This window comes from Squalius cephalus, assembly GCF_949319135.1.
Source record: "Squalius cephalus genome assembly, chromosome: 2".
NCBI lineage: Eukaryota > Metazoa > Chordata > Actinopteri > Cypriniformes > Leuciscidae > Squalius > Squalius cephalus.
In genome coordinates this window covers 48,825,856-48,851,749 of record NC_137123.1, presented here as the reverse complement: position 1 = coordinate 48,851,749, position 25,894 = coordinate 48,825,856, and the positions used below count along the sequence as shown (strand labels likewise).

Genomic DNA, 25,894 nt, shown 5'->3' with positions numbered 1-25,894 from the left:
TTTGTTTTTGAGCTTCCAAATGGCCAATAAAAATGCTCTTTCGTAATTTGACAGGAGACTTGGGGGCTGCTAATATGTTCTTTTATCCTTTAGGACCCATCCAGGTGCTGAATTGTAGGCTTGTATAAATACTGACAATGTAAACGAAAACCAATCAGCACAACCACCATTATGTTTTTATGTGTGTTTTTATTAACAAAAGGTCCCAGACAAGTTAATCTATTACTGTTCATTGATCTGTAGACACAGAATTGATTCTTTACCAGAAGTCATTCTTATAAAATGAAAGACATAATGAAGAATCTTTATTTATGTGAAAGAAAATCATATAAATTCTCTGCCTGTGTATGTGTGTTTCTGTATAGGTATGTTGCAGTGTGAGCCAACTACAGTGAGAGATCAAACCCAGATCTTCCGTTTGTTCTGTCACGAGTGTCAACGTGTCTTCCACGATCGACTCATCAACAACGAGGACAAGAGCTATTTCAATACTATGATCTCTGAGATGGCCAGTAAGTCTCTGACCCTTGAATCCTTTTCACTGTTAATCTCTTAGTTCAGTTTAGTGCAGACAACTTTGAAAGCATATATTCTTAATGGAATATTGCAATACAATATACGTTGGTGGGTAGAGAGGTGGCCACAAAGTCGAAAAACATTATTTTAATTTTAATAGCTGTGTCATGATGTATAAGAGCTGTTTTATTGCATATGCTGATATCGTAAAACGCTAATTGTAATTCATACTTAGAGTTCAACTCATAATTGCAGCCTCAAAATCCCCCTGTAGTCAATTTTATCCCTTAAAACTCACCTTTGGTCACCAAAATGACATATTTAAAAGTTTTTTTTCCTTGAAAAAAATGTCTTAATGCCTTAAAATAGCTTGAATGTAACTCTAGACCCTTGCCTCATTTAGTATACGCGGTTCTATGAATTTGCAAATTAGCCCTGCCTCCACTCACCTTGGTTTAACAGGTAGTTTGTGAAATCAATAACACCAGCGATCTCAAACCATGTTTTTGAGACTGTCTTTGGTTCACTGCAGTTTTAAGGAGAAAATACTCAGCAATGGTGTTGACTTATGAATTTGCACATGGTTTGTCTTAAAGCATATTAAAAACACCACATAGACATATAAACAACTTTAAAAGGATTTTTCAAACATTAGTTTATGAAATTTAACTTCTTAGAAAGAGGCAAGTAGGTCAGATTAAAACAATGTTATAATCCTTCTCATTTTGCCGTGTGACTTACTGTATCAGAATGTTCTATTTATTTATTTTTTGCCCCCAATCTGTCACCCTTTACCTAAAACTTTAGTACCCTGAACTGCTCCTTTTGTCCAACAGGTAAACATTTCAGCATAAACATAGAGCCAATGTACTTTGTGAACCAGCCCATCATTTTTGGAGATTTTATCAAGGTAAACATACTTTTTTGGATTGTTCTGACTGTTTTGCATCTGTCAGTGGAATGCTTTAAGTGTGTTTACATTTTACTGTTTTAAACTGCAGTATTTAGCTAGTTAGAGCATTAGTCATCTTTCTGATTAGGGTCCTTTTTTGATTTAATGATGTTTAGATAGTATTTTCTTATTAAATTATTGAATGCATATTTTGCAGGTTGGAGCAGACAAGGCTGACCGTGTCTATGAGGATCTAACGGACATGAAAAAGATTCGCCAGGTGCTGCAGGACTACCTGGATGACTACAACACGACCTTTGCCAAGGAAACCAAGCTTGTGTTCTTCCAAGATGCCATTGAACACGTGTCTCGGTAAGCATGCAGCTTGCCTTTTCATCTGGAGATCACAAAAAAAGGTGTTCAGATGACCCCGCCATTCAGCCTGGGCATCGTGATCAGTTTACTAATAGAATGTTTTTTATCAACCACCCAGTTGACCTTCTTTTCTTACCATACATCTCTTCCTCTGTCAACAGAATCGCCCGCATGATTCGGCAAGAACGTGGCAATGCCCTGTTGGTTGGTGTGGGGGGCACAGGAAAGCAATCTCTAACACGTCTGGCTGCTCACATGTGTGGTTACCGCTGCTTTCAGATTGAGTTGTGCCGTGGTTATAATTACGAGAGCTTCCACGAAGATCTGCGTAAACTTTACAGAATGGCAGGTGTGGAAGGCCAGGACATGGTCTTCCTCTTTACAGACACGCAGGTACAATCAAAGAATCTGTTTTTAAATGGTCTATTATAATTCTATACGATTTTCTACAAATAACAACTATAACACTAAAAACTAAAATCAGCCATTTTAAATGCTACAAGTAAACATATGCATCACAATATAATAATGAACTGTATGGATATTTATTTTGAGATTTGCTAAAGGTTACATTTAATTTTAAATGATTAGTGTTTTTATATATTAACTGGAATGACTGCAAAGGCATTCTGAATATAAAAACAGGGGAAATGATCATGTACATGTACAATCACAATAAATATCCAATATTGGTGTGTCCAATATTGTCCAATTTACTTTGAAAATGTATGTAAAATCAGCCTATAACTGATATGTTACCAATATTGTGCATACATAGTCAGTCCCAAACGCTAAAGGTGATGATACACAGGGCAACTTTTTCGGCAATGTTGCTGGGCAATGTTGCCGTCAACAGGCAACCAGGTGAGACACAGGGCTCACGACCGATCTAAAGTATCCAGATAGAAATTCTCAATGGGAAAGTGCCCAAGCAACATTGCCTGGCAACATTGCTCAAAAAAGTTGTCCTGTGTAAAAACTTTTACTGTACAGGAAATATGAGATTTAAATGTTAGCTTATTTTGAATTTGTGTCCCACAAAAGCATCTGCATCCATGACATTTCTGCTCCATTTTGTCCTTTCAACAGGGGCAACAGCTATTGTCCGAATGTTTTCAATGTCAGTTCAATGCCAGTTTACAAATTTCTTTTTATGAGTTTTTTTGTTGTTGATTGATTGGTGTGAGTTAAAATAAGGGTCTAGAAATTGGAATGCTTGCCCCAGTCTAACCCAAAACCGCACCTCTCCAACAGCCTCCTGTATCCAATTCAAAAGTTATGATTTATTGATATCCTGATATGAATCTGGATGCAGAGAGGTTTTCTCCGAGCTGTGGAGTAGACAGTAGGTCATCTGTTATGACTTCGGGCCCTCTGCCAGTACTGTAAAGTACTGTCTTGCCTCATGAAAGCAGAGAATGCTACTGCTTTGTGATTCAGCATTCAGGTTTGGCAGCAGTAATGACCTCCTAAATTATTTCATGTGCAGTTCCTAACGAGACAGACACAGACTGGTGCTATAGACATGAGATATATGTTGTGAAGTGTGCGTGTGTGCCCATCTGTACAGTTATTTACTAATGGGAATAAGAATCTTTGATTGTATAGGCTGTTTTAAATGTCATTTATTTGAGTGTTTTGATAGACTTAAGGGAGTAAACTTAAGGGAGAGTCACACAGTCGAAACATTGTTTTTCAAACTTGCCCTTAGAGTGTGTGTGTCCTTCCAGTTTAAATTCTATATCTGAAATACCCACGAGTGTGTGTGTGTGTGTGTGTGTGTGTGTGTGTGTGTGTGTGTGTGTGTGTGTGTGTGTGTATGCAGACCAAAGTGTGATAGGTTTGAGTGAGGAGCAGAATGAAAATTAAGTAATCATTCACTGAAAATGTTCCTCTCTGATTAATTATCTCATTTAAAAATTAACATATTCAAACTCAGTCCTTCAAGACATGCCAGATTTTAAATCAATGATGCCAAATGGCATTAATTCTTAAAAGTGATGCATCAGAATGTTTAAATCTTTGTTGGCCGAATGATATTGTTTGATCAGGCGATTTTATTTTCTGCAATCTGCTTCAGATTGTGGTGGAAGAGTTCCTGGAGGACATTAATAACATGCTGAACTCTGGTGAAGTACCAAACCTCTTTGAGAAGGATGAACTAAAACAGGTGCTGGCTGCCATTAGCCCCAAGGCCAAAGAAGCTGGCATTTCTGAAGGAAACAGGGATGAGGTATGTGATACAACCAATAACCATCCAATCTCGCAACATGACCTTAAACAAAACATTGTGCAAATCGTCACTATTTATTCTCAGCTGGTCTACTGTTCTGTTTAGAGGTCAGTTGTCTAATCTCTGTTTATGTCTTTGTGTCTCAAGGTCTTCCAATTCTTTATCTCTCGTGTTCGTGAGAAGTTGCATATAGTGCTGTGCATGAGCCCTGTGGGCGACTCCTTCCGCTCACGTTGCCGCATGTTCCCTTCGCTAGTTAACTGCTGCACCATCGACTGGTTTGTACAGGTGAGAATCCCCCTCTTCCCTTTTATCACTCCCTTATCCTTTCAGACGGAATCTTACTTCTGCTTCTTCAAACCAAAATTACTGAGCAGTGAATTAACAACTTCACCACTAAACCGCTGTGCCTGTGAAAACCCTGTGTTCTATTCAGATTCCACCTGCAACCACACCAGCTGCTGTATGTGCTGGAATAGTACTTCACTGTGCATATTTAAATTAAGTTTGCACACATTTCCTCATGTTTCATAGAGAGGAAACATGGGTGTACTAAAAAGAATAACGATGACTTAATTTAAATATGCACAGGCACATCACATACAGTAATGGCTTATTACAGATAGTGCCTTATTTACAAAAATCAGTGCTAATTACAAAAAGCTGGTGGTAAGCAGAGTTTCAAACAGGTGGCACTAACGTCATGCAAATAGCGTTCGGCACTAATGGTGCGTTCAAGTCCTCCTGGGAAGTTCATATTTACGTAGTGGGAAGCCGTGTTTACGACAGCAGGTGCGTTCAAGTCACTTTCTTCGGAGTAAGATGACAGTGTACTTACTCTTAATTAATTAGACAAAAATACAGCAGGTTCTTAAACTTTAGTTCTAGAAAATGAAGAACAAAGAAATGTGCATCAGGTGTGTTTTGCTTTTTTATGTTTTTAATTAATTTATGAAGCCACTGCAAACTTTATTGTTATATATTATATTGTTATATTATAATGCTATCATAATCTGTGCAGGCAATTAGCTTACTTTGCTGTAAATAGAAAAGCCTGACAATATAACTGCCAAATACAGTACAGTATGTAGAAATTCTACAAATATGTCTCAAATGCTCTGACTAGTCTTGGTGTACATCAGGAATATGAGCACATCTATTCTCCAGGGCCAATCTGTCCAGTAATAGCATGGAACATTGATAAGGGAAATTGCTACCCCAGTCGCTACACATATTACAGAGTCACTTATGCCAGACAGGCAGCAGCATACTATGATGATAAGGAGCTGTCATCCTTGAATATACTTTTATGCTTTAAAAAGACTACTTATGCATTTCGTCCTCACTCATCCCTACACTTCACTTCAGTTTTCACACAGTTTTTGCTGGTTTTGGTTCAGGCCCTGAGAGAGAGGGAGAGGGAGAGGGAGAGGGAGAGGGAGAGGGGGGGGGGGGGGAGGAGGGTGTGTGTGTGTGTGTGGAAAATGAGTAAATCAAACAGTCAAAGATTGTGCTATTTTAAGCTAAATTAATAGACCTTAGTCAGATTATTGAATTTTGTTCAACCAGACTTTCAACTATATTGAATTTAACGCAGATAAAAATGAGGCTGTGACTTACAATGGGTCCGTGTAACGCTTTGCAGTTCTTTGTTCAATTTGAAATTTAATAATCAGAAATGAGAAAACGGCCCCTTTATTCGTTTTTCGTTTTTTCAAAAAAACGAAAAAACGAGATTTCGGCTTGATTTTTCGTTTTTTGGTTCACACAGGCAAAAAAACGAATAAATGACTTCAAAATTCGTTTTCCACATCTGGGCGGCCTGACACGCCCCCTTCCGCCGATTGGTCAAGCAAATCTGAGCATGTGACGTCATCAGTTGTCGCTCAGGTCAGGTCTGTTCAACAAAATAATAGTCCTCTACTATGGCTACAGATTCTTAAACTGTACAGGGCAGGTCCGGGCTTTCTTCTGTGCAACTTTACACGTTTCACAGAAATCATTACATCAGAAATATTAATTATTAATCTGCCACCAGCCTGTTTTATTTAGCTGTGTGTGGTGAAGCTGCGCTTGACAGCGCCGAGCGGGAGAGGCTCACTGACCAATGTCCAGTCAGCAGTCAGAACTTTTCTTTTAGACGCTCGATCCGTTTTGCCACGGGATGGTGATTGCAAATACTGTAATGCCAATCGGCTGATGGTGAAATACATTTTTACTGAAACTGTAATCATAGCCGCGACCCGTGAGAATGAGACAGATGATTGACAGGACGATAGCGGAGGCAATTAAAGGCGCAAGATAACTTATGTTAACAAAAACATAAATAAAAAAAGTGTTTAACCATTTCATGCATGAATTATGATAACCTAAGTCAGGATTTTTTTCCTATGTGTTTTTATTGCTCTTAGGGCATGGAAAACAAGATTTTATTTTTTATTTTTCATTTTACAAATTTTTCAAAGAGATTTTCAGATTTTCAGGCGTTTATGGTTTAAACTGAAGAGATATTGTATTAAATATAATACAATAATCAAACAGATAAAGTATGTGTATTTAACAAACTAATCAATTAAATTATATCAAATCATCTGAAAACTATAAAATATAGCCTATACAAAAATATATAAATGCAAAATATTGCAAAGGCAATTGAACTCCATACGTTTTCTATGCAGTATCCTGACATTTCATCTCTTTTTGAACGTGCTGTCAATTTCCACCAAGAAGAGTTCCAAAATGCTTTGAAAATGTTAATTGATCCTGTTCATCGAGTTCATGCTTAATAGTTTGCCTTACTGTCCTCTGAATTAACACAAAGTAGTTATTAGTAAAAATGGGGGAAACTGGATCAAGTTCCTGTGGAATCAATAAATGTTCTTGATGGCATGCATTGTTTCTCATTTTTATTGTTTGATTATACAGCCAGAACTGGACTTCTGTTTGGGTTCCACCAGTAAGTGACATACCTTTACACACACACATACACACACACACACACACACACACACACACACACACACACACACACACACACACACACAGTGTCTGGTTCACTATCTTTGTGGGGACTCTCCATAGACGTAATGGTTTTTATACCGTACAAACTGTACATTCTATCCCCTTACACTGCCCCTGCCCCTAAACCTACCCATCACAGGAAACATTCTGCATTTTTACTTTCTCAAAACAACTCATCCTGTGTGATTTATAAGCCTTTTGAAAAGTGGGGACCGCTGGCTGGTCCCCACAATGTAGGTGATCTCAGGTTTTACTATTCTTATGGGGACATTTGGTCCCCACAATGTAATATAAACAAGGACACACACACACACACACATATATATAGCCTTTTTTTTTTTTTTTTTCATGGTATAATTATGTAATCTGCTTATTGTGAGCCTAAATGAGTAAATTGGTATTCAATCATTATCAGGCTGACTTGCTTTTTTATATAGGCCTATTGAAAGTAGTGTTTCATGTTGTCACTTCACATTTAATGGCTGCTTAGAATGAAATTGCTATGCAAATTCACAGTGCCTCCTTTGAGCTGCATTAGACAGTGTGTAATGTACATCTAAAAATGCAGGGTCAGATGCTGCTTCTGTGCCACCTATACTGCAAAGCTGTGTGTTTGTTCATACAGAGTTCATCAGACAGCCTAAAGCCTCTTATGTTGTTGATTTATATTTTAAACAACAATTCGACATTTGCTCGCAATGTTTTTCTTACAAAAAACCTCATCATTCTGCAGGACAATTGTCTATTACAGTATACAACACGCTTTAAGAAAAGTTTATTTCCATCACACTGTAAAGTGTTTTTAAATATTACATATAGATATACCAAAGATTTTACATGTTAATTACAGTAGTAGGCCTACCATGGGAAGTAGGGGTGCTGAGCGTGGAGCATGAAGAAATATGGGATGAAAGTTCACACAAACAAAACCAAAAAACTGTGGTGTTTTGCCTATAGGCATACATATTACGTGTGTTTGTTTTTATTTATGCTGTATTATAAAATGCATATTATAACAAATAAATAAAATATATTTGGAAATTGCCCTTTAAAACGAAGGCTCAGTTTGTGGTTCACAATTATTTGATTAAAAACAACAAAAACAATAAAACAAAGACAAAGTCACTTATATTAAACACTTTTTTTATTTATGTTTTTGTTAACATAAGTTATCTTGCGCCTTTAATTGCCTCCGCTATCGTCCTGTCAATCATCTGTCTCATTCTCACGGGTCGCGGCTATGATTACAGTTTCAGTAAAAATGTATTTCACCATCAGCCGATTGGCATTACAGTATTTGCAATCACCATCCCGTGGCAAAACGGAGCGTCTAAAAGAAAAGTTCTGACTGCTGACTGGACATTGGTCAGTGAGCCTCTCCCGCTCGGCGCTGTCAAGCGCAGCTTCACCACACACAGCTAAATAAAACAGGCTGGTGGCAGACTAATAATTAATATTTCTGATGTAATGATTTCTGTGAAACGTGTAAAGTTGCACAGAAGAAAGCCCGGACCTGCCCTGTACAGTTTAAGAATCTGTAGCCATAGTAGAGGACTATTATTTTGTTGAACAGACCTGACCTGGGGTGCGTTTCCCGAAAGCATCGTTAGCCAACTATGGTCGCAAGTTCCCTCGTTACCAATAGAGTTCAATGGACATTGCGATGAACTTGCGACCATAGTTGGCCAACGATGCTTTCGGGAAACGCACCCCTGAGCGACAACTGATGACGTCACATGCTCAGATTTGCTTGACCAATCGGCGGAAGGGGGCGTGTCAGGCCGCCCAGATGTGGAAAACGAATTTTGAAGTCATTTATTTGTTTTTTGCCTGTGAACCAAAAAACGAAAAATCAAGCCGAAATCTCGTTTTTTCGTTTTTTTGAAAAAACGAAAAAACGAATAAAGGGGCCGTTTTCTCATTTCTGATTATTAAATTTCAAATTGAACAAAGAACTGCAAAGCGTTACACGGACCACAATGGGACGCACTGTATAAAGGTCCTAGATCACATAATTTTCGCAAATGACAACTTTTTAAACTGGTTCTTGGAGGTTTTGTCTACTGATAGTTTTTTTCCGGAAAGACGTTTTGACATCGGAACAGTCGTATGTTGTTAAACAACAGTATAATCCATTAAACGCTATGTACCTCACTGCCTCGTTTTCATTCTTGTCAAAAATTAAATATGCTGCTGTTGTTAAATATGCTGTTGTTAAAAAGAAAAAAAATGGGGGAATGGTGGGGGAATCAAAATCCACAATCGCAAATAAATTGTCATATTTTGAAATAAATGAGTTTGATCTAGGAGGTTGAATGGAAAAACCAATACATATTTTGCAGCAATCTCTAAAATAAATATTTGTTAAAAAAAAATTATGATTGGCTATATGGACATGTAAAATGCATAAACTTATTTTTTATAAATTTTAATAGAATAAGTTTAGATTTAATTTTGAATTAATATTTGTCATTTTCTGAACTCTTAAAGAAGACCTATTATGCTTTTTTACATTTTTACATTTTGAACTTGTTGCTGTGAAAAATGAAAAATGTTGTTTATATTAGTTATAAAGCACTAAGTCCACTCCTAAGGGAGTTATTCTTTATATCAGTAAGCACTGTTCTGAACTCCCTGAAATGCCTCGATTGTAGTCTTGAGTTTTCTTTAAAACTCTATTTAAATAATTCCTGCCCAAGGCATACAAAATCAAGACTTTGTAAAAGGGCATAATATGGCCTCTTTAATATTAGCTTTTTCTTTAGATTTTGTGGACACAAATGGTACTTATTTATAGAATGACGCAGAGACGGAAATCTGATTCTAAAAAAGGGAGGGGGCTTCACACACATACAGATGCTCTGGCCCCATCATTCAATATCTTTTTGTCTCCATTCATTTGTTTCATTCTATTATCTAATGAGACGCATGTTGACTGACCTCTGTGGGCTGTTGTGTACCACGAGGTGTTCTGCTAATTACTATAAAGTGTGTGTAGTGCGTTTGCATCTAGTGTCGATTTTATTTGTTGTGTTGTCTGTTGTAGTGTTGTGATTGTGGGTGTGATGAATGACTCAGCGCTGGCCAACTGCAGCTGCTCATTAGCGTTAAGCTGCAAGCCCATACGGCTGTTCACCCTGCTTTTATTTGCTTATTTGTTTCCATCACCGCGTGTTTGTTTACTTGTGTATAAACACACGCTCACACTCGTCCCACATATTTCAAGGTGACAGCTATGGTTCTTGCTGGATGAAATGAAAGAATAGTTTATTATAATGTCTTCAGTTCGATCTGCATGATATTTTTGTACTTGGTTTGTGGAAGCTAATATATTACCATACATAAAGTTATAAAAAGGAAATGAACATTTAAAGGAATATTGCATCCAAAAACGAAAACAACAACAACTGTTATATGCAATTCACTCTGTGAAATGTTAGAAAATGTAACTGACTGCCACAAATGTATTCTTTCTTTCCATGTTTATTTTTCAGTGGCCTCGTGAGGCTTTGCTTTCTGTGTCCCAGACCTTCTTTCAGAACGTGGATTTTGGCAGTGAGGAGATGAAGCAGTGTTTTTCAGAGATGTGTGTAGAGATCCATGTTAGTGTGACTGACATGGCAGAACGTTTTTACTCTGAACTGCGCAGACACTACTACACCACGCCCACCTCCTATTTAGAGCTCATTAACCTATACCTGAGCATGCTGGGAGAAAAGAGACAACAGCTGCAGGCGGTGAGCAGGCGAAGCTATGGATGAGCAATGCAAGATGCATAAATATTTGATGTTGTTTCATCATTACTTAAAATTGTGAACTTATAACACTATTTTAAAATAAATTTCAAGACAAAAGGTTATCTTTTAAAATATTTAATTCATGGATGTTGCAACTTGATAATTTTTTAGAGTAAAGGCCACATCTAAGCTAGACAAAGAAAGAAATGTTTGGAATGTAACATGTATTTGTTTGCATAGGCACGAGATCGCGTGAAAAATGGTCTTACTAAATTGCTGGAGACAAATGAAGTAGTTGAAAAGATGAAGCAAGACCTCTCTGCACTGGAGCCCGTGCTTGAGCAGAAATCGATTGATGTCAATGCTCTGATGGAGAAGCTTGCTGTGGACCAAGAGAGCGCTGACCAGGTGTGTGTATTAATAATAATACAACCATTCTGCCTCTCTTTACACAGGATCTCTCAATTACCTGTATATTAATTCTATTTTTTTTCCACTTGAAAAGTTGTCCACTTTGAAAATCCCCAAACAAATTATTGCTTTTTAATTTTACATACGTACTCAATAATACCCGTAAAAGTATATATTCTTACAGTTAACATTTGCTTTTGTTGACCTCTTTACTTGTAGGTGCGTGGGGTTGTGAAGGAGGATGAAGCTTTAGCTAAGGTAAAGGCAGAGGAGACTCAGGCCATCGCGGAAGATGCACAGCGTGATCTGGATGAGGCTCTGCCTGCACTCGACAGTGCCAATAAGGCCCTAAATTCCCTGGATAAAGCTGACATATCAGAGATCCGTGTCTTCACCAAACCACCAGACCTCGTCATGACTGTAATGGAGGCGGTGTGCATTCTGCTCAACAACAAGTGAGTTTTATCTTTATATTATATTGTATTATATTTAGTTTTGCAGGATGGAGTCCTAAAACCCAGAAATGAGTTAACAGTAGCTATGTTTCAACCCAAAGGTGCGAATTTAACCTTTGCCCATAATTAAAGTATAGCATAAAAAGTTTGCAGATAAAGCACCTTTTCCATCTCGTGTTTCATTCAAAAACACTGATTCATCCAATAACAAATCAAGTCTTGATGAATGAGACTGACTCCATTAAAATAATTTTTTATTTTGTTCAAATTTGTTCAAACAAATCTTTTAATAGACCAGTGTTAACCCTTTTTCAGTCACGGCACCCTTTGAAAATTGTCAAAACTTTTTGGCACCCTACACTAGTGTTGTCACGATACTACTTTGATACGATACCTTGAAATGTATCGATTTTCAATACCACAGGGAAGAACCACCTACTGTCATATAGATATTTTTTAATATTATCACATTTTTTTGTCCATCCATTGAAAGTCTAGGAATCAGTCATGTCAATTTATAATGAAATCATGCACAACCCACGCAATTCAACGCCAAAAACTTACGATTTGCATTATTATTATAAATTTGTGTGCGTTATTTGTTGTTATTAGAGACATCCGAGATTGATGGTACATACTTTTATTTTTATTTTTTTACACATTTTTGTAATTTGAAAATGTTAGGGTTAGGGTTATTTTTACACGGCACCCCGGTTAAGAAGCGCTGAAATAGACTAAAGCAATTCCCATTTTGTCAGAACCTCTAGTTTGCATGTTATTTTGTTTAGTTGTCTGATGTTTTTTTTCTTCAGAATTGTGGGAGAATCACAATCTTCATTTTTTACACACAAAAAATCGGGATTCTCAATTTATCCAGAATTGTGCAGCTCTAGTATTTATTTAAACAGTTTTATGTCTTAAGTGAAAGTAGACAGTTAGGAGAAAATGGTTGTCTATTTGGATCCGTCCATTAGTTCTTAAAGTGACAGTTTAGCTTAATAAACTTGCTGCTGAGTCCATAATGTTAATTCAAACAACAAAAGAAAAAGAGGAAGTCACTCGCTGCTCTTGACTGAGTAACTTAGTAGCTTTAATACGGATTTATAAAAGAAAGACTATGCACTGCTATTTTACATTTGATTACTTTAAATTCAATTTCTGTAGGTAGTATTTCCTGTAGGTAGTATTTTCCTGAAAACTGCTGTTAGACCTATCTGACAAACTTTATTTCATTTGAATATTTTTTCAATTGCATTTGTTCTTATTTTTGTTTCTTATTTACTGACTGTTAAATTTCAATTGACTAAATCTAGACTAAAACTAAACCAATTCAGATGACTAAAGACTATGATTAAAACTAAATGAAAATTTGCTGTCAAAATTAACATTGGTTCAAGCAAACAAAATCATAACTTCCTGGGAAATTGCCGTAAAATATCTGTAATAAAAATGGAAGTTGCTGCAATCTGGGAAGCCACTGTGGCTCTTTTTTCCTACATTGTAAATGACTGGAGCCACAGAGCAAGCAGATGAAACCATTAAATGTTGTCGTGTTATCTTGTGTTTCGCGGTGAATACCTGGTGTTTATACATGTTGTGTTTATACTTGTGCTCTTGCAAACTATTCTCAAAAGTTAAAAGTGTTGTTGGAAGCTTAGTGAGGGTGGCGCTGAAGTCATTTTATTGAATTTTTGTTGAGGGAACCAACAGCCTTTTGCTGAGGGAGCCAACAACCAACTTACAGGCTGGCCTACAAAAATGTCATTCCTGCAGATTTATAGAACATTTTTCTTTTGATATAGCCTAGGTCTTCATCTCATGTGAGTGTACAGGATTTTAAACATATTTATTAATAGTACTAGCATTTCTGCAGGGGTAAATCTTAAATGATGAAAAAAATGACTGCATTCACATGTAACCCCATGTAGGGGGGGCTGTGCAGAATCATATTTAATCCGAGATAATATGGTTGTGATCAGACACCTGTCCTGCCAGGCTACCTGTCCTGACAGACAAGACTTATCTAAAGAAGCAGGAATGATTTGGACATTTACCTTTACAGTAGTCCACTATTTCTGGTATTTCATTTCATCAGGTTTGTGAAGTTTTGATATTAAATCCTTTTAGGTATCTAATCTAGCTGCAGAAAAAAAATATGCCCTCACACTTTATAAACCCCCTCTGGCTTTGAGATCCTCCACAGTGTGACTCAGTATGTGCTGGCCATGCTAACATCAGATACTCTGACTGTGCAGCATCTGTGCTCTTTTCATTCAATCATCAATCTTATCCCTCTCCAATCTCCTTACTTTCAGCATCATTATCATCATCTGCAGCTGAGCTACTCATTATTAACGTTATAAGACACCAATTTAATGGGTGTTTTAAAATGTCATAACACCGACTGAACAGTCTGTGTTTCTGTCCCTTCACATCCCTCTCTCTCCGCTGTTCTTTTATCCTTCTAATTGTTCAATTTGCTCATGATATTAAACCTCTGCTGTATCTAAGTGGCAGATTAGTGGAGTTTAAACTCAACATGAAATCAAAATTGACCCCATTTACTTTCTTAATACATGTTCCTGGTCTTACTGTGAATTATTCATCCATATTTTTCAACCCCTCACTTTCAACCACCTGTCATATAGACCACTTTTCATGATACATTTCATTTACAATAGATAAAATCAGACCATACTTTTACTCAACTCGACTTGCATTAAATACCAAGTTTCACTTGGAGATATTTAACTTCATGGGATTAAAATGTGTTGCGAACAGCATTTCGTAATGACTTGTAATATTACTTACAAAACAGTGTGCAGTTCATTTGCTGTTTTATATGAGACTTTTAATTGCTCTAGATTAACATTTTATATGTACAGTATGAGTTTAAAATATTAACTCCAGTACATAATTAGACGCCTTGCTCTCTCTATTGCCTGATTTTTTATTTTCTCAGGTGTTAAATATTTATGAATTAATTTCATGTGATTTGCTTTGGTGCGGCTGGAAATCACCTACATTAAATCAACTGCTATTCTAATCGCCTTTGTTTTATATTTCCAGCTGCGTACTCATCTAGCTGGTGTTAAATCTAATAATATAATTAAGGGTTGATGGAATGGATGTGGGGGTGTTGTAATATGTTGAACATTCAGATATACCGGTCATAATCATTTGTCAAAAGAAAAGAACAAAATACACTTGAAAACGTCTTGAGTCTTGTAGGATTTGAACACTTTACTGTACATCCACTTTACCTATCTTCATGAAACAGGACATTCATCATTTTATTTAGTTATTACAAAAAGGCAGTTTTCTGAATCACAGTATCTCTATTTTTATTTTGGTAATATAGATTCTATTTCCTAGCTACCTAATTCTACATTTCATAGTGACAAACTGGCTATACATGCTTTGAGTCAAAGAAACCTATTGATTTAGTTGCTACAGTAGCTGTAGTCTACATGTCCTTTCATTCCCTTGTTTCCCTCTAACTAGGACAGACTGGGCCAGTGCAAAGCAGGTCCTGGGTGACGGCAACTTCCTGAAAAAGCTGATGGACTATGAAAAGGACAATATCAAACCTCAGATTCTTCAGAAGCTTCAGAAATACATTAACAATCCAGACTTTGTACCTGAAAAAGTGGAAAAAGTGTCCAAGGCCTGCAAGTCCATGTGTATGTGGGTGAGAGCCATGGATCTGTACTCAAGAGTTGTGAAGGAGGTTGGACCCAAACGTGAAAAACTGGCTACTGCTCAGGTGAGTCTAGTTTGTGTGTGTGTGTGTGTGTGTGTATGTTAAATGAGAACATGATAAAGATACAGAGTTAATTTATAATGCATTATGAGTATCATTTACATTGCTCCATTATGATTTTCACTGTGTATTGTTTGCTGTGATTATTAATCTGATTTGTTTTTATCAGGCCGAGTTGGACGCAACAATGTCCACCTTAAAAGAAAAGCAAGAGAAACTACAAGATGTGGAGAGCCAAATCAAAGTTTTGCAGGAGCAGTTTGAGTCCAGTGTGGCTGAAAAAGAGGCGTTAGGTGAGATAGAAAAAGAGAGAGATGAGACAGATAGTGTGTAAGCTTTTTACAACTTTATAATTATTTAAATTAGTTAAATGTGTCACTGAGGCCATTAAATGACAGAAAGCAAGAAATTGTGTCAGGGCCAAATAAAGGGATTTAGAAAAAACAATATAATAGAATTAAAATTGAAAGAAGGCTTTTTTTTGCGGATAACTGTACAAAGTCGAGTGAATTAGATTTACATTTATTACAAATAAGGGCATCATTATATTATTATCCTGCAGGGATGACACATTTTTGTTGGCCAAAATCCAAAAACTAGCTACCATTTTAGCACTTTCGGTCCCATCGATGGGTTTTTAGTTAAATGCCTGAAATACGGTCTATAAAATACATCAGTTATACTACTTTGTGATTTTTTTTTTTTTAAAGCTTTTACTTGTCTTTAAAAAGTCAGTTGATAACAAGTGGCTAAATCGGACTACAGAGACTGTTGTTGGAGACATAAAGCAACATCACAACAAACAGGAAAACTCATCTACTCACTAAGTCTGCTTTCACAGCCTTGTTGTGTTTATAATCGCGCTCTTGCAAACTAACTATTTTTTAATAAAAAATTGAAAGAGTTGTTGGAAGTGATGGTGAACTCATATGACCGTGGTGTAGTTCCTTTATAGCCTATTTTTAGCTTTTTGCTTCTTACGATTGTATTTAGGCTTCAAAATTCAAGAGTTGTTATTTTCTGCAATAATCCAAAAGCCAGTCCTATGGGGTTTCTGTCGAGGGAACCAGGGTGATTCTGACTTCTGAGTTGCCCTACAAAAATACATCATCAATGCAGTGCTTTATATACGCTGTGGGTCCAGTAATAGTGGAATTTTGTGCATGTACAAAACTACACATTTTCATGTCGACTAGTCAGGTTGTCGACATTTCTAGTTTACCAGTCTTATGGAAGCCTGGACCAGTTCAAATGGATTTCTTAAAGGAACATAACACACATTCTTGTTTTCAAAAACACATGGCACAACAAATTGCAGGGGTCTCCAGACACATTTAAAATGTTTTAAAATAGTGAACTATTTTTAAGGTGCCACACAGGATAGGTTGCTTTCCATTTTCATGTGTCATATGAATTTGTGTGTATGTTAATGCATGTTTGTATGTGGGTTGTAGCTAAAACCAGGGCTCTGACTGAAGCACGCCTGGGTCGGTCGGGAAAGTTAACATCTGCTCTGGGAGATGAGCAGGTGCGATGGCAGGAATGCATTACTCTGTTTGAGCAGGAGATCCACAACGTCATTGGAAATGTGTTCATCGCTGCAGCTTGCGTGGCTTATTATGGAGCCTTCACCTCCCATTACAGACAATTGGTAGTATATTAGATCACAACCTTTTCTTACTCCATAACATATCTTGATTATGTAATGCCACTGAGAATTTCTAAAAGATTTTCTAGAATGTCTTTAAAGTCAAGCCTGTCGTATCTTCTTTCTCCTGACCTATGTCAGTCGTCCACCATACCAAACTATGACATTAAAACAGAATTTCCCCTTCAGCTTACTGAACACTGACACTTGTTTCTGGGAAATGCATATGTGTTTAATAAACATTTTTCTTTTTCCTGTAGCTTATAGATCACTGGATCACACGCTGTCAACAGTTAGGGATTCCTATCAGTGACAACTTTAGTCTTATCAGCATTCTAGGAGATCCCTACGAGATCCGACAGTGGAATGCCGAAGGGTTGCCGCGGGATAATGTCTCCACAGAGAATGGAATACTTGTGATGCGGGGACGCCGCTGGCCACTCATGATTGACCCTCAAGATCAGGTGACCTCTAACATTTCCAAACCTTCCATCAGTGCTCTGTGTTCCAATACAGTACCTTGTTAATTTATTAGCAAGGCAAGTCACAAGAACAAATTCTAATTTAATAATGATGTTTATAGTCCTTTTAAATGGTGCAAAACAGTATAGTTTCTAGACTACAGTACCTCACATAAACATTAAAACTCTTCATGAAAGGGTTAAGAAGGATCAGTGTATTCAAAAGCAGCTTATTTTTGGGTCGAAAGGAAGTTAATAAGTTATTTTTCTGGCAGGCAAAACAGCTGCCACACACTGTTTCAGGATGATCATTATAGTTTACCCCATGCAAACTTGATGGTGACATCAACATTTATGATAGCCCAACCACAGACTTTCCCCACTGTTGTGGCCAAGGAAATGCTACTGCGGTCTCATGACCTGCATGAATAGGCTCAGGAGGAGCTACTTCCCTCCAGCACTCTGAATTCTTAATGAGGACACTGCCAAGGGACTGCTTGATACCATAAACTCTCACATGACACCATACACTACAGTACAGTACACTACAGTACATTCCATTACTATACGACAATTAGTATGCATATCTTTTGCACATTTAACCATCCTACATCAAACACTACCACATTTTTCTAATGTAATTGAAAAGGCTTTGCTCATTGCTAATTTGCATTATTTCAAGTAGACACCCTATAGATTTGCAGTATAAAGTGTATATACTTTATTTATCTGTTTATATTTGTGTATGTACAGATAGTGTTCCTTTCTGTCTTATTTTATATTCATGCTTATTTTGTTTCATATTAACTTATTCTTACAGACGAAGTACAGTATGTACATTTCTACAGCATTAGTGTCATCAAATGGATTTGCAAAAAATGTCTGCGTTCATAAGTTTTCAGAATGCTCCTTCTGTCTACTATCAAATAGACCCACCCTAAATTCACACTGTTTACACTTTTTGGGGACCTATAAATCAGGGTTCCTGCAAGTCTTAAAAAGTCGAACTTTGCCCATATAGAAATTAAGGTCTTGTTTTTGTCAAATTAATTAAAAAGTAATGGATATCTTTTTTAAGTAGTATTGTCAAGCTCTAAAGTTTTGCTAATACAACTCATTGTGTTTCTCCCTAGACATGTACATTTAGAGAACATATTGATATATTGTTTTCCCATTAATTTATTTCTTAAATTTATTCCTTAAATTTTAAAACCTCTGCATATTAAGCATATCAACCTCTACATAATAGATTGGATAGGTAAAGTATTTAAACTTTGGAAAATTTAAAGTTTGGGGTCGGTACGATTTTTTTACTGATTTGACAGAAGACTGCATTTATGTAATCAAAATACAGTAAAACAATAATATTGTTAAATGTTATTACAATTTAAAATAACTTTTCTATTTTCATGTACCGGTATTTTAAAATGCCATTTATTTCTGTGATTGCAAAGCTGAATTTTCAGAAGCCATTTCTCCAGTCACATGATCTTTAAGAATTCTTTGAATATGCTGATTTGGTGCTCAAGTAACATTTCTTATTATTATCACAGTTGAAAACAGTTGTGCTGCTTAATATTTGAGTGGAAACTAATCATTTTTTTCAAGATTTTTTTTAAGTACAAAATAACATAATTTATTTGAAATAGAAATAATTTGTATCATTATATCTTTACTGTCACTTGCATCCTTGCAGAATAAAAAAATTATACTGATCCCAAACATCAGTGTATAACAGTAGTGTGTTTAAACTGACTTTTAAAACTTCACAGTATTTGCACTACCTGCATTATGAGTCAAATGAAAGACATTGATGATTGGATCAGTGTAGCACAGACAGGTAATTTGAAATAGAGTACTGTGAATGTAAAGAGTTTAGTCTAGTTGTATCCATATTTTCAATCTATTCCATGAAAGTCTTAGGTTTAGGGACAAATGGAAGTAATATGGTGCTAAACTTACACTGACTTGTTGAAAGATGCTTGCGGAATAATTCTTGACACCTCAATAGATCTATTCCCATTGGATTCCCATTTTGCATTTCATATCCTCTCTGTGACATAAATGAACGCGTCAGGTGAAGGACATCTTTAATAGCTGAGTGTTGTTCAATTGGTTGGAGATGTTGTCAAACTGGTACGAAGTACAGCCTTCAAAATCCAAATAGGAAAACAACCAGACTCTGCATTACCATACAAATATCTTTCTCCCATTCCACCCTCTCCATTTTCATTACTGTCCTCCGGTTTCAGCACACTTGGCTGTCGTTCTCCTTTTTTTCTCTGCTCTTTCTTGTCGTTTGTGTTTTGCTCTCTCTCCATCCAGCTGTCTCTCTTGGGAGAATCTGTCATCTAGAGAGACTGAAACAGACATTCAAACATCAGTCTGTCTCGCATTTATATACACACAAATACCATGACACAAACACTCTACACTCAACTCAGCTCCACTCTGCTTAGTGGCAGTGATGGCATGATGCTTAGATTCCACATACACACTTTTATATAGTAGTGCATTACTTTCTTCATTTCAGCAGAATCTACTTCCTCACAGATTTTTTTACAAAGGGTCAATTGTCACATCCTTTCCATCTGATAAAGATAGTTTTCTAAAGATAGTATCTATCTTTTTCTCTCTGTGTGTCTCTCTGTCTCTCACACAAATATACTCATGCACACATACGTACACGCACATGATGATTAAAAAATGTATTTTATATCATATCGCTTTATGTCATCATCTTTATATTATGGTCAGTGATGTGAAGCTATCTATTAAAGTATTTAAATTAATAGATTATGTATTATTTTATTACCTTTATTTTATTTAAAATGATTAAAATACATTAACAATGCAATTAATACATACAATGCATATGCCTATTCTTGAATGAGCATATCATTATTTTCTGATATTGATATTGATATTGATATTTTATTTTGATATTTAATATTTTGGGGCATACAACTGTCTTAATGTCATAATGAAAAAAAAGGCTCATTAAAAGAAATTCTTAAATAATTTGGCATAATTTTTTAATATATTATTATTATCTGGCATAAATTTATAAAGTTTTTGGGGAATCACATTACATGACATTATACAACCTTTACAACCTACATTTTCTATATTTTCATTTTGTATCTAGGCAAACCGTTGGATACGATCTAAAGAGGCAAAGAACGGTCTAAAGGTGATCAAGCTAACTGACGCAGGCTTCCTCCGAACACTTGAGAACTCCATCCGGCTGGGCATGCCTGTACTTCTGGAGGAGGTAACCCTTCTTTCACCTTTGACACTTTTTAGTCAAATTTAAATACAAATTCACTACTGAAAAAAAGCAAGTAAATATTTTAAATTATGAATTACAGTTGTGAGGAAGTGATAACACTTCCAAACTGATCTGATCGGCTTTGAATGGTTTAATTCAGTCTTAAATGAGTGATTCTGTAGTCTGTTTATTAGTTCTGACTCTTGCCAGATGTGATTTATCTGATGAATCTAGTTTCAGTCATCTTTGTTTTCACTTCTGACTACTGAAACGTATGGTTTCCCTTTATTTTAGGCCAGTTTGTACCAAAAAGAGACCTAAAATGAAAATGAATGCTGAATGATATTAATCTTAACAGCAAAATGATGAAATATCATGCATTTCACTCATGTCTGTGTGTGTGTTTGCAGCTAAAAGAAACTCTAGACCCTGCTTTGGAACCCATTCTTCTGAAGCAGACGTTTGTGTTAGGTGGCAGAACATTGATCCGACTGGGAGATTCTGACATTGACTATGATAAAAATTTCCGTTTCTACATGACCACCAAAATGGCCAATCCCCACTATCTTCCTGAGGTGTGTGTGTGTGTGTGTGTGTTTGAGGAAATACATAAAATTATATTTACAAGAAACACAAAATTATATAAAGTTTTTAATTATTTTTATTTGCATTTAATTTAATTATTATTATTATTATTATTATTATTATTATTTAATTAAAATATTTGTTGTATGGTCTCAGTCACATGGATTCATTGGCTACTGGAAGAGACAATGATAATTCATTCTTCCATGCAAATGTCTGACCCCTTTTTTTAATGTAATTATTGTATGTTTCATTAGCATCTCATTGTTTATTTTATAAACAATGAGGGGGTATTTAGAAAGGGGATTCTGGGGTCGAGGTTGACACCTGTTTAAGGTCAACTGGGTTTGGCACTGTAGCAAAGTGGACATGGCTGGCACTAGCCCTTCACATATCTGTTCTGCCACCACCTTGTGCACCAATCCCTCTCTGGCTCCATGCCATATCATCTCTCGCTGTATAATTCTGGGGTGGATGCGGATCAGCGCCCACCTGCCAAGAGACAATGCTCTAGCAATCATAACAGACAGGACCACGGGCAACAGCGCTTGCAGCAGGCAGAGAGCACACCACCAGATATGGTTGCCTGTCAAACGGGGCTGTGCCGTTGTAAGCTCCAGCATTAGAGACAGGACAGACCTGTCATCTCAGCTTAAATAAGGGAGATGAGCTATGCTGAAAGACCAGTCTGGACTAAAGAAACATTCTCACAGACAGACAGCAAATACAAAACACCTCCAGAGGATTTTTAGAGAGGAAAGGGACAACAGCAGCATCTCTTGGGGGATTCATTTAGCAGATAATGTCAATCATTATTTACATGCCCCTAAAGAATACATGTTTAGATTGTGCTATTTATTCAATTACATTTTTCATGACCATGTCCACCTTTCTCTGAGCCATCATCACATCATCAACATCTAAATTAGAAAAAGTTGTTTATGTAGCTTGCTTTCAATTAATATTGAGACTGTACAAGTTAGGATATGACCCCTTTAAGCTACACATTCATAATCGTTTTGTAACCAATTTTCCATGTCAGGTGTGCATCAAAGTGACTATCATAAACTTTACTGTTACCAAGTCTGGACTGGAAGATCAAATCCTCAGGTAATCCTCTGCTTTTACTATTCAGATTCAAAATGAACACCCGGGACACATGATGTTGAATTTTAAACTTTATGAGAAACGTTTTTTTTTTTTTTTTGGAAAATATTTTTTGGAATTTTCTTTGCTATATAGAAAAACTTAATAAAGTTTATATAATAAATCCTAAATTTGAATCCTCCAAAGGTCTACAAATTCACCTAAAAGACAGCAGCTGAATCAGTGTTTTTTCTTTTTCTAAAAGCAAGAAGCAATAGAATAATATAGTAGCATAAGAGGCTAACTAGCTCACAGTATTAGAGTTAAAAAGAAATTCACTTTGGCCTCTTTTCACCTTCTACTACCATCCATCTTAGGTGTTCCAGTCAAAACTGACCAACCAAGACACATTTACAACTGCATTGGGTGCATTTGTAATTCATGACATAAGATGTCTAACAAAAAATATTATTTGATGTTGATTAACTTATTATTCTCTTGCCAATGCTCACTATGTAAAATATTGGTTGACTTTGTAGTGATCATTTATTTCTGTCTGTGCCCAGTGATGTAGTCCGTCTAGAGCGTCCTGACTTGGAAGAACAGAGAAGCCAGCTGATAATTCGCATCAATGCAGACCGAAACCAGCTGAAAGCTATTGAGGACCGAATCCTTAAACTGCTCTTCACCTCTGAGGGCAACATCCTCGACAATGTGGATCTTATAAAAACTTTACAAGAGTCAAAGGTCAGTGGTTTGCGGTCAGAAATTTAAAGAGAGGGAATGACATTTGAGCAGAGTAGTGGACAAAAGCAATTTAATGATTATGTAGAAAAGCATGTTATGGAATTTAAACTGGTTACTCTAAACTGACTTATAAAACTACAGTTCAAAGGTTTGGGGTTGGAATTGTTTTTTTTATCTTATGCTCACCAAGGCAACATTGACATTTACATTGATTTATTTTTAGTGTGCCTTTGGTTGCCACTGTTTGTTTAATAATTGTCATTAAAACTCCCCCCACTATACTAATAAATGCTTTATATAAAAAGGAGATGTTTACTTTAAAATAATTTCAAATTCCACACTCAACTAAAAAGAAAATAGCCTCATTTGATAGCGGTTACGTGTTTATTTGGGAATGAGTGCTGACATATTTTAATCCTTAGCTTTTCCTCTGTGGATTTGTTTTAGCACACTTCATTTTTAGCAAATTCCTTCAAAATAGTATGTTTGTGCCACTGCCAACTATGAGCAAGCACATCACTGCCTGTCACTCTTCCGATACCCACAGAGTTATGAAGGCCTGAATGGGAGGAACAGATGGATAGATAGATAGATAAATGAATGATAGGTTGGGCCGGCAATGAACGAAATGTCTGTCTTAAAGACAAAAACTCTGTCTCCCTCTGACACCTTTGCTACAGTCTCATGTATCTCTGCGACACTTATAATGCTGTCAATGTGGACGGCTTTACAGCTCCTTTTGCATTTTAAGAGCTCTTTACAAACACATCAAGCTTTCAAATCATTACATTTGTCTCTGTTTGGAATATAACACTTATACTTGACATAGAGCAGATCAGCTGACAATTTATCCTCTTTTCTCTTGTACAGGTGACATCTCAGGCCATTAAGTCTCGGCTGTTGGAGGCGGAGACGACAGAGGAGATGATCAATGCAGCCAGAGAGAAATATCGCCCTGTTGCCACACGTGGCTCCATCATGTACTTTGTCATTGCCAGCCTGTCTGAGATTGACCCCATGTACCAATTCTCCCTAAAGTACTTTAAACAGGTAATTTCCTTTAAGAGTAATCATTCTATAATATTTTTTTCAGGATGTAATATATCAAAAATAATATTTTTATATTATACTACCGGTTTGGGGGTCGGTAAGATTTTTTTAAATTCTCTCTTTAAGTCTCTTATACTCACCAAGGCTGAATTTATTTGATCAGAAATACAATAAAAAGCTAATAAAAGCTAGTAATATTGTGAAATATTATTACAATTTTAAATAACTCTTTTCTGTTTTTAAAATGTAATTTATTACATTTTGTCAATTTATCTTTTAGCAGCCATTATTTCAGTCTTCAGTGTCACGTGATACTTTAGAAATAATTCTAATATGCTGGTATTCTAATATTCTAATATATTCTAATATTCTAATTATTGTTCTGTTGAAAACGTTTCAGGTTACGAATGTAACCATGGTTCTCTGAGAAGGGGAATGAGACACTGCGTATTAGATCGACGCTGTGTGGAACGGCATCAGTGTGACCGATGTCTAAAGCACGTGTATACACAAGACATTTTCATTGGCCGACGACAGTCCATGACATCACTACACTAGCCTGTACGTAAAAGAGGACACCTGCAATAGTGTCATCAACTTTTTTTGTCTAAAGGAGAGGTGCAGGGAAGCCCGAGGCATGGCAATGAGACGCAGTACCTCGTTCCCCTTCTCAGGGAACCATGGTTACATTCATTACCTGAGATATTCCCTTTCGAAGTCAACATTGCGCCTTGGATCGACGCTATGGGGAACAAATACCCACTCCGCCATGCTGAGGGAATGCCAGCCTCATTAGCTGTACCTATGCACAACCACAAGGGGCATAGCATTATTGACTCTATGGACTTGTTTAGCCGGAGTCAGAAGCGTCAACCACACAGGGTACAGCCTAAGACTCATAGACCGTCAAGTGGTAATATTCCCTTCGACCATTACCCAAGCTCATATGCCTTACTTGTGGGCCCAGCCTTAGCCACCTGTGGCCCAGAAGCAGATCTCTAAGGTTTAGCTACATCAGCTTCTTTAACTTGATACAGCTATTTGGGAATACTGGCCCAGGGAGACCATTTTATGCACTACCCTAGCCTACCACTACCACTAGAGGGAGCAAACATGGGGGTTTTCATTTAGAATAACTATTCACTACATATAATTTTAACCTCTAGGAAGCCTCAATGGAGCTTCAGCTCTACTACCCCAGTACAATCGGAAGAAAGTGCTCACACCCTGCCTTGACTAGTACAGGACCCAAGACTCCCAGCACCTGACAAATGTGCCTGATAACAAGAAGAGCTGCCAGAAGGCAAATTAACCTCTACTTGCCAGGTTCTAAGAGATTGGTTTAGGCTCCAACAGGGAATGGAAGACCCTACTTTAAAACCCACACAGTAGGTCTTGTCCAGGGTCCCTAGACTCCCAGCACTTTACAAAGGTTGCCTAATAACAATAAGAGTTGTTAAAAGGCAATTTAACCTCTACTTGTTAGATTCTACATGACCAGTTGAGGTTCCAGCAGGGAGTGGAGGACCCTACTTTAAAACCCAGACAGAAGGGGAGGGTTCTACTCTACACTCAACTCTGAAGAACAGATTGCCTAAGGGAGCCTGGTAAACGCTCGCTACGAACCTCGACACTGCTATCCT

General features: G+C 36.8%; 1 protein-coding gene across 1 annotated transcript in view; it reads left to right on the top strand.

Annotated features, from left to right (window-relative positions):
• The window catches only part of dnah6 (dynein, axonemal, heavy chain 6), a 94,372-nt gene that overhangs the window by 39,863 nt on the left and 28,615 nt on the right, over window positions 1-25,894 (top strand). Inside the window, exons 44-61 of the mRNA XM_079850561.1 lie at window positions 366-512; window positions 1,353-1,426; window positions 1,626-1,780; window positions 1,945-2,176; window positions 3,864-4,016; window positions 4,164-4,304; window positions 10,532-10,774; window positions 11,015-11,182; window positions 11,405-11,640; window positions 15,145-15,406; window positions 15,573-15,696; window positions 16,858-17,054; window positions 17,312-17,515; window positions 20,661-20,786; window positions 21,194-21,358; window positions 22,411-22,478; window positions 23,021-23,201; window positions 24,072-24,251. Of these exons, the coding sequence (XP_079706687.1) occupies window positions 366-512; window positions 1,353-1,426; window positions 1,626-1,780; window positions 1,945-2,176; window positions 3,864-4,016; window positions 4,164-4,304; window positions 10,532-10,774; window positions 11,015-11,182; window positions 11,405-11,640; window positions 15,145-15,406; window positions 15,573-15,696; window positions 16,858-17,054; window positions 17,312-17,515; window positions 20,661-20,786; window positions 21,194-21,358; window positions 22,411-22,478; window positions 23,021-23,201; window positions 24,072-24,251 (3,056 nt within the window). The remainder of the gene's footprint in view (window positions 1-365; window positions 513-1,352; window positions 1,427-1,625; window positions 1,781-1,944; window positions 2,177-3,863; window positions 4,017-4,163; window positions 4,305-10,531; window positions 10,775-11,014; window positions 11,183-11,404; window positions 11,641-15,144; window positions 15,407-15,572; window positions 15,697-16,857; window positions 17,055-17,311; window positions 17,516-20,660; window positions 20,787-21,193; window positions 21,359-22,410; window positions 22,479-23,020; window positions 23,202-24,071; window positions 24,252-25,894) is intronic.